Below are 9,238 nucleotides of genomic sequence, written 5' to 3'. Positions count from 1 at the left end.
CCCTTGTTGAGTGGGCTTATATAGAATTGTTTGTTAATTCATATTAGAATGAGCTTGTTGGTTCGAGTGGTAAGGAGGTTGTTGTGTTGGAGGTCTTATGTTCAAATCATGAGGTGAGTGGTGGGTGATATTTTTTGCCTCGATTGGTTGAGAAAGTTTGGATGGATTAGGAGTCTAAGTGAGTGGGTAGTTGTGGTTGAAATGTTAGTGGGGAGTTGGGATGTTGTGGTTATCTTATTATATTTTTGTTTTTTTCAAAAATTTTGGTTCTCTCTCTTCAAAATTTTGACGTCAATTGTTCTTCCTTTTTGTGGTACTCTCGGTTTTCCTCTCTTTTTGTTACCTTTTCTTTTTTCGTTCAAATTGTTTTCGGTCTCTGCTTTGGGTTTTGTGTTTTCTGCACGGGTTGTTTGGTAAGTACTCTGGAAGTTTTGTGCGAATGGAGGTTGTTTCAGTTGTGTTATTAATGTGTATCTTGGTGTTAGGTGCTGATCAAGGAGAGCGAAATTCTTCGTCTATCGTGTAGGGTGTTAGGGTTGTCGTAATTGTTCTGGTAAGTAATTGAACTTTTCATTGTGTACTTCGTTCAAGTATGTCGATTGGGGTTTCGATAATTGGCGTTTCGGTACTTAGATTTGATCAATTGTAATTCTGTTTTTAGGTGCTGGTAATTTCGAGAGTGGTTTGGCATCAAAATTGTTCCAAGTGTGCACCCAAAACACGAAAAACTGAGCTTCAGCGAAAACTAAAAAAACATTCTGTCGACGCCACACGGGCATGTGCCTGGCTGTGTGGTTGACCGTGTGCAAGGCACGACTGTGTGTTTGATGAAGGCGTGGCTGTACGTAGGACACGACCATGTGATTGTGTGAGTGTGACCGTATGGGCCACACGGGCTAGGCCAGATTGGGCATGTGGGCCCATACGGGCATACTATATGGGCGAACGAGTTTTGGGCCAGTCGTGTGGGCCACACAAGCAAGGCCAATCTGGGCGTGTCGACCCACACGGGCAAGTCACACGAGCATGTGGACCCATAATTCTGAAATTTTCCCTAAGTTCGCACGGGCTGTTCCGATCGACTGTCGACCTACTGTAGGGTCGATAAGGGCTAACCAAACCCTATTTTGTGTGTTATGATATTCTAATAGACTGATCTGAGTAGGATACTATATGTATGTTTGACTATACTATTTAAGTATGCATGATATTTGTATACAAACATGTTAAGCATGTTAAATCTATTAATTCTGTATATGTATTCCATATTCGTGTTTGGAGTGAGTTTTGTTTATGTAGAGGAAGTGATTTGTATGGCGACACTTCGCTTATATTCTGGCAGGTTGACTGCATATTATCTGTAATGTGTCACATCGACACTATTTGATGCGTAGGGATGGGTGGGTGTTTTTAACCCCACATGGTATAATGAGATGGTCAGAGATGGTATGTAGAGGATAGGGGTAAGACTCACTATATCTGTTCTGTTTATTTGATTATGAAAACTGCATCTGTTATGGACTTAGGTCCGAATCTGTATCTGACTGATTATGGAAATCTGTGTATGTTGCATGTCTATTTTTGTTGGGTTACACACTAAGTTTACGAAAACTCACATCTATTTGTCTGTTCTGTTCAGGTAATCCACAGACTTAGGCAGATCGGTGCGACGGAGTCTTACGGTGACCACAAGTTCGTGAATTGACTTTAAATATGGTTTTTATTTAATTAAGGATTATTTCTGGGAGTTTTGTAATTATTGGACTCTTCGGACTGTTTGGTTGTTATTTTGGATTTGGATTTTTGTTTTAACTCTTTATTTGTGACAGATGATTAGAAACATGGTTTTTACGAAAACAAAGGTTTCTTTTTCGAAAATATGAATTGAATTTCCAAAATATAACGGTTTTTAAGACTTTCGCTGTAAATTATGTTTTGACAAATGAAGTAATGAAATAACACTTTCAGTAATAGTTATAAACGAATATGAGTTATAAAACTTGGATGATTTATCAAACAATTTTACAAAGCTTTAACAAAATAACATTGTTTTCAAAACCCTTCCTTGTGACACTCCCGGATTCGACCATAACGTCTAGGCCATGTTTGTGGTGTTACATTATTATTAGAATTTAATAGTTTCTTTTCAATTTGACCCTTAAACTTGAATTTTGTTAAAGTATGATGAAGTGACATTCTGAATTTATGTCAAATTATAATTTGAATTTTAATATTTATATATTGAATTTCTTTATACTTTTAATACTTTTTGTATATTTTTAGATTTTATATAATTTTTTAAATTTTTTAAATGATAACATCTCACAACCATATAATATCATATTATTATTTTTGTTCGAAATTCAAATTTAAAAATCAAAATGAAAATAAATTCGAAAATTTACATATACCAAAGTTTTCTAAAAATCAAATTAAAAAAGGTAGTAAATTCAGTATTTTAAAAATCAAGATAATCCTTGGTAAATTTAACTACAGAATTAGGACAACTATCATTTAATTTGACAAATTAAACTTTGGCATATATTTCAAAGCCAAAGTCTCCCTATTTCTTATCGTATGATTGCTCACTACTCGGTTTTGATTCATTTCACATTGCATATTCTTCACACTTCAATGGTAAATTTGACATTATTATAAAAACATAAATGAAGCAATTGAAGTCAACCCAAACTTAAAATACACTCCTCTTTTTGGAAATAGGTATAGTTTTAAAAAATTGAAAAATTTTTATCTTTTCTTGAATTAAAATATAAAAAATTATCGATTAAGTCTTAACTCGATTGATATGAGTATTATTGTTTTTCTATTTATAAATTGAGGAGCAGAGGTGATTCTAGGGTGGTTGGCATGGGCCCAACCCCCCAAAAATAAAAATTTATCGTTTAGGCCCTCTAAAATTATTTAAAATTTTAAATTTGTAAAGGTAAAATTGTACTTTGGCTCCTCCTAAAATTATAAAAATTCGATTTAATCCTTTAAAAATTATAAAGATATAGACTATAAAAATTAAAATTTCATTCGCCCCCTTAAAAAATTGTTCTGACTTCGCCTCTGTTAAAGAGTGGCTATGAAGGTTCTAAACATTATGCTAAAAAATCAAATATAATTAAAATGTATAATTAGATTGTTAAAAAAATATAGAAAATTGCACAAGGATAGTGATCAAATTAAAAGATAATATGTTGCTTAAATGTCAAAAAAAGTAATTTAAAAAAGAATAAAAACTAATATAAAAGAGAAAAAGGAAAAGCCATCGAAGTTGTTAAGAGGTTGACTATTTCTGACATCTCCTTCTGTACTACGTGTTTTAGCCACGAAAATTGAATATTGTAGTCAGTAGAGAACTTTCACGAATGTCTTTTTATCCTTGCACGCGTTTCGACTACCTTACACGCTAAAAGTAAAACAATTATTATTTTAAATGAAATTATTATTTTTCTTTGTTTTTTTAGGTTAGTATGATGAGGAGTAGAGGTGTTCATGGGTCGGGCGGCCCGGTCCGGCCCAACGGCCCGCTCAAAATATGGGTTTGAGAAAAAAATGAGGCCCGTTTAGAAAATGGATCGAGCTTCGGGTATACTTTTTTGGCCCAGGCTAGCCTGGCCCGGCCCGGCCCAATGTAATAAATATATTTATTTTTAAAATTTTTTTAATTGTAAAATATTTTTAAAATACTTTTTTTTTATTTTTTAATTTTAAAATATTTTTAAAATATTTTAAAATATTTTTAATTTTTAAAATAAATTTTTGGTATTTATTAAAAAATAGGCCAGGCCGGGCCGGGCTCGGGCTTATGATTTTTTTCCCGGGCTGGGCCTAGGTAAAATTTTAGGCCATATTTCGGGCCGGGATGAAAATTTTTTATGGGCCCAGCCAAAACCCGGCCCGGCCTGGCCCATGAGCACCTCTAATGAGGAGTGAGTTTAAATACGCTAAAATACATTACTCTCTTATTCACTAATTAGAAAAAAGATTATGAGTAATTTTAAACATGGTGTAAAAAATATATCATAAATTAATTATAAAATACATTATTTTTCTCTAATTAAGTATCACCTTTCGTACGGATTATCCTCATAAAATTTACTTTTTTATCTAATTGTGTTTCAACCTAACATGATTGAAAATGTAGAAATGATGCAATTTTAAACGAATTTGAGAAAACGTATGAAGAAAATTTTACTATTTTATTTTATTTTCTTAGAATTGAAACAAGATGGAATATGACCCATTTTTTTTTCTTTGAGATGCAACGAAAGTTCTACACATCTCTCAAAAGTAAATAATTTTTTACATAAAAAAATTTATTTAAGCCATGGAAGAAAAGTTAAATGTATATTTTGTCTTGAATTTATTACTAATTGATATCTATTTTTATTTAATTAGTATTTAAACTTAAAAATTTTAAAAATACTTTAGTTAATTCTTTTTATTTTTTGATGATGTGACACTATACATTAATAATATAATGATACGTGGTGACTTTAAAGTAATATACTTAATAATCATTAAGAAATTATAAATTTATAAACAGTTATACAAATTTGAATGTTATATAAAATTATAAGAAATTATAAAACTATAAACATTCTAGAAAAAATTCCAAATTATAAAAAAATTAAAAATCTAAAATATCCTAAAAATACTTGGAAATTTTCTGAAGTTATCATTTTTTTATGTTATTATTGTTTGAAACTATAAAAAAATTATAAATTATTAAAAATATACCTCCAAAATGAATTTAAACAAAATGAATATTCTTCTATTTAGATTTATTTGGAAGGTAAAATAAAAATCTAATTTCTAATTGGTTATAACAATTATATCATAAAAAATTTAATATTGTTAAATGTTTGGAGTAACCTGAGGAAATCTAAATTTTTGTACCAATTTAATAAAATAAAGTAAACACAAACTAAATAAGTGTCTAAAATAAAGGGTAAAATATACATTAACTAGAAAGTCTAAAAAATTATTTTTAAATAAAACAACAAACATGGTTAAAAAATATTTATATTTTTTTAATAATTTTGTATTTATAAAAAAACTAATTAAAAAAACAATACTAAAGTTTAAACATTAAACCTTAAGCTGACAAAAAAAAAAGAGCCTCCGACCACTATTAAAATTCATTTTTTTTATAATTTTTTTCATTCATTTAAATCATAGTATCACATAATTTAATACTTTTTAATAAAAATAATTGGGATAAACTATAATACTACTCATCTAATTATTAGTAAAAAAATTTATAGGTTATAGGATTATGAAAAGTTATAAAATAGTCATTCAATTATTCAATTTTTTTTTTGTCACCAACTGGCCAATTTAGCCACCAACATATAGAAATTATACCAATTTAGTCTTTGATTCTAAAATTTTCAACTCTTAACATTTACACATTGTGTAATTTAATTTTTTTTATAGTTTTTTTTGTGGCATTAAGGATTAATTTTTAAAAAAAATAAGAAAAGATAAAAATTATAATCTTAGATTTTTGGGTGTTAATAAAATTGGTTTTTTAAAATTTTTAAGTGAAAGGATCACAAAAAAATAAAATTGTAAAAATGACCAATTTAAACCATGCGAAAATGTTGAAGATTAGATTTTTTAGAATCAAGACAAATTTTAATAGCGAATAAATATGAAGGGTAAAAGTTACTATTATATTAATTTTAAAAGTTTCCACCTTTAGTCCACTATGACGAAAAAATTTAGATAACTATTTTAGAATTTTTTATAATTGGGTGATAAAAAAATTTACTAATAGTTAGGTGGTTATTATTGAAATTTATCCAAATAATTTAATATATATTAATATTAGTGCAGGGGGTTTGAAATATATTAGACGGTGGGGATTGAATGATTAGAAAAAGAAGAGCCAATGATGGCGCCACATAAAAATAGAGAGCCACAAAGCATCATCCCATTGCGCTCTCTAAACAGCGTCTCAGAGTCAGACAAGTTGGTATAAACATGCAGACTCTGACAAAACAAACAAAATAAAATAAATAAAACCTGTTTTTCATTTTATGAGATAGAAGAAACACACACAGTCACAATAAACAATTTAAGAAAAAAGAAAAGGAAAGGAAAACACCCTTTTGGTTTCAGTTTGAGGGTGAGTTTCTCACTAGAAAATTGAATTTGCTTTTTCATGTCTGGTCTTTTTCTTTCTTCTCTTATTATTACAACTTGGGTCATAATGGAATATTGATCTGTTCAGATTCTTGTAGTCCTTTGAAGTTACCCATTTATTATATTGTATACATCCTTATCTGGGTATTCTTTGTTTGTTTGTTTATTCTTTTTTTCTTACAATTTTGGTTTTGTTTTTACTTCTTTGTTGGGTGTTTTTCCTTGTGCTTCGTTGATTATTTAATCATACCTAACCGCATAATCTAAAGTGTTTAGAATAGGTATATTTGCTTTAGGATTGGTATTTAATTAGTTGAATACAAGGTCAATCCCATCGTTTTCATCTCCATTGAAGCAAAGTGCTATAAAGCTCAGCTTTATCTGGAATTTTATCTGTTGAAATTGTAGGATTTTTCTGTACAAATAATGATCTTTGCCTCTTCTTCTTGAAGACCTTTCTCATGCATCAGGTAAAGGGAAAACCCTTCTTTTTTTTTTTTAACTTTTTGATGAGTTTTTTAAGCCCTGAAATGGAACGTCAAGAACTTGTTTTAGAATTGTTCAATGTTTTGCTGTGTCCTGTATGTTGCCTGTTGTTCTTTTTCCATCAAAATCAGTTCTCAAAACCTTGAATTTGATCATTGTTCGAGCTTGTTTAGGAGTTTCGGTTTTCGGCTATGTTTGTCCTTGAAATCGAGTTTTTTTGCTGACGGATCTTCATCTGGATCAATGCTTTCTCTGTTATTTGTATGTTAAGGATGATAGCAAAACATGTCTATGGCAACCTTTCTAAGATCTTTCTGGTCTGGGAATGCTGAAACCCAAATAAGTTATATTTTTGGCTCTTTCACCATACTCACAAGTGATTGTCCAGCCTGATCTGAACAATGAAGGGATCCCAAATTCCCATAATCTAAATACGGCGGTGACATGGTCCATTTCTTACATAGGGCCACTTGTTTTGTGCTAACACGTCTTGCTGCCAATGATTTGTCACATGATGGAGATTATTTCATGTTACTCATAAGCTATTTGAGTTCATGTCTTGCATCGGTGTTTGATTTGTGATTTTTTCTGCAGCAACCATTTTATAATTCGACTGTCCAGAGAGTTGGAACCATGTCTTTAGTAAGGTCTGCCGAACCAGCTACTGCGTCATGTAGAAATACGAATCTCTATTCAATACAGGATAGCAGTGATAGTACTGGCATGGCCATTCGAATGTTTGGTTCTGATAAGCATAAGCCTGTTTATGTTATGGATTCTTACAGCAGCGAGAGCTACGAAAAGTACTTCCTTGATTCTCCTACAGATGAGCTTATACATTCATCTAGTTCTGGAATTTCTGGAAGTTCGGTTCGCCTACAAGATGTCTCTTCTTGCCAGATAAGAGGTAGTTCATTTTTCTCCCTGACTGATCTAAAACCATTGAAGTCTTCTATTTCGTTAATTCAATGTTCTTATATTGTCCAATCCATTTTCTTTTAAAAGATTACTTGGAAATCCAAAGCCCAGATACACTAGACTCTGATTTGGATAAGATGAAACTGAAGCTTAAAGAACTGGAGAGAGCTCTGCTTGCTGATAATGATGTTGATGGGGATGATGACATGTTTGGCACTGGTCTAAGCATGGAAGTAGATGGTGAGTGGTCTGATCCTATCAGGATGGGTTCTCATCACGACTCGCCAAAGGAGTCATCATCCTCGGGTACTTATCTCGATAGCGTTAGTGGTAACAAAGAGGTTTCACATGTTTCATCTCAGACTCCTAAGCAAATGCTGATTGAATGTGCTGCTATACTCTCAGAAGGTCACATTGAAAAAGCTTCAGCCATAATAAACGAGCTTCGCCAGAAGGTCTCGATTCAAGGAGATCCGCCCCAGAGAATTGCAGCCTACATGGTCGAAGGCCTTGCAGCTCGCATGGCAGCATCCGGAAAATGTCTTTACAAAGCTTTAAGATGCAAAGAGCCCCCTTCTTCTGATAGGCTTGCAGCAATGCAAATCCTCTTTGAAGTGTGCCCTTGTTTCAAGTTTGGATTTATGGCAGCAAATGGTGCAATTATTGAGGCATTTAAAGGTGAGAAAAGAGTACATATAATAGATTTTGATATAAGTCAAGGTAGTCAATATATTACACTGATTCAAACAATAGCTAAGCTGCCGGGTAAGCCACCTCATTTGAGGTTAACCGGAGTTGATGACCCTGATTCAGTCCAACGTCTTAATGGAGGCCTCGAAATTGTCGGACTAAGACTTGAGAAGCTAGCAGAAATACTCGGTGTACCTTTCGAGTTTCGAGCAGTTCCCTCAAGGACTTCACTTGTTGCTCCATCTATGCTGGATTGCAAGCCGGGCGAAGCACTTATAGTGAACTTTGCATTTCTACTCCACCACATGCCTGATGAGAGTGTTTCAACGATCAATCAGCGGGATCAGCTTCTTCGGATGGTTAAGAGCATGAATCCAAAACTTGTTACTGTCGTCGAGCAAGATGTAAACACAAACACATCACCATTCTTCCCAAGGTTTATCGAAGCCTATAGTTACTACTCTGCTGTTTTTGACTCCCTGGACGCCACCCTTCCTAGGGAGAGCCAGGATCGGATGAACGTCGAAAGACAGTGCCTGGCACGGGACATAGTTAACATCATTGCATGTGAAGGAGAGGAAAGGATAGAACGATACGAAGTCGCAGGGAAGTGGAGGGCAAGGATGATAATGGCTGGCTTCAAGTCATGTCCAATGAGTTCAAATGTAATTGATACAATCCAGAAGCTTATCAAGGAATACTGTGACAGGTACAAGCTGAAGGAGGATGTGGGTGCACTTCATTTTGGTTGGGAAGACAAAAGCTTGATTGTTGCTTCAGCATGGAGTTAGGAAGTTCAGCTCTGAATGTTCATTGTAAACTATAGAGTTGTTCCAGAAAAATGACTTTAATCCTTTGTGCTTATGTAAAATTCCAGAGAAGAGTAGGTATTGCTAATTATCTAACATTTTTCTTGAATAATATATGTTTTTTGAAACATTTGAACTCTGTTCGCCTCAATAACTTGAGCTGCTTGAGTTTTTCG

At 32.7% G+C, this 9,238-nt stretch overlaps 1 protein-coding gene and 1 long non-coding RNA gene across 6 annotated transcripts; both read left to right on the top strand.

Annotated features, from left to right (window-relative positions):
• Positions 1-235: 235 nt before the first annotated feature.
• On the top strand, positions 236-1,798 carry LOC121214613 (uncharacterized). The gene is made up of 4 exons (XR_005910193.1): positions 236-413; positions 486-553; positions 662-1,463; positions 1,640-1,798. It is a non-coding gene; the product is annotated as an uncharacterized lncRNA (long non-coding RNA).
• A 4,159-nt stretch (positions 1,799-5,957) lies between these two features.
• On the top strand, positions 5,958-9,192 carry LOC107910415 (scarecrow-like protein 1). Of its 5 annotated transcripts, none has more exons than XM_041088430.1 (4): positions 5,958-6,142; positions 7,240-7,552; positions 7,651-7,869; positions 7,969-9,192. In XM_041088430.1, exons 2-4 carry the CDS (start codon positions 7,279-7,281, stop codon positions 9,042-9,044), a joined length of 1,569 nt encoding a protein of 522 aa, XP_040944364.1. In that variant the 5' UTR covers positions 5,958-6,142; positions 7,240-7,278; the 3' UTR covers positions 9,045-9,192. The 5 variants fall into 5 exon arrangements, with proteins under 5 accessions (XP_040944364.1, XP_016693733.1, XP_040944363.1 ...); XM_016838244.2 differs by adding an exon at positions 6,568-6,629 and having other exon boundaries at positions 7,651-9,192; XM_041088429.1 differs by having other exon boundaries at positions 5,958-6,629.
• The last annotated feature ends 46 nt before the right edge of the window (positions 9,193-9,238 follow it).

This window comes from Gossypium hirsutum, chromosome D02, assembly GCF_007990345.1.
Source record: "Gossypium hirsutum isolate 1008001.06 chromosome D02, Gossypium_hirsutum_v2.1, whole genome shotgun sequence".
NCBI classification, from domain to species: Eukaryota; Viridiplantae; Streptophyta; class Magnoliopsida; order Malvales; family Malvaceae; genus Gossypium; species Gossypium hirsutum.
This window is presented reverse-complemented; position numbering and strand designations above follow the sequence as displayed.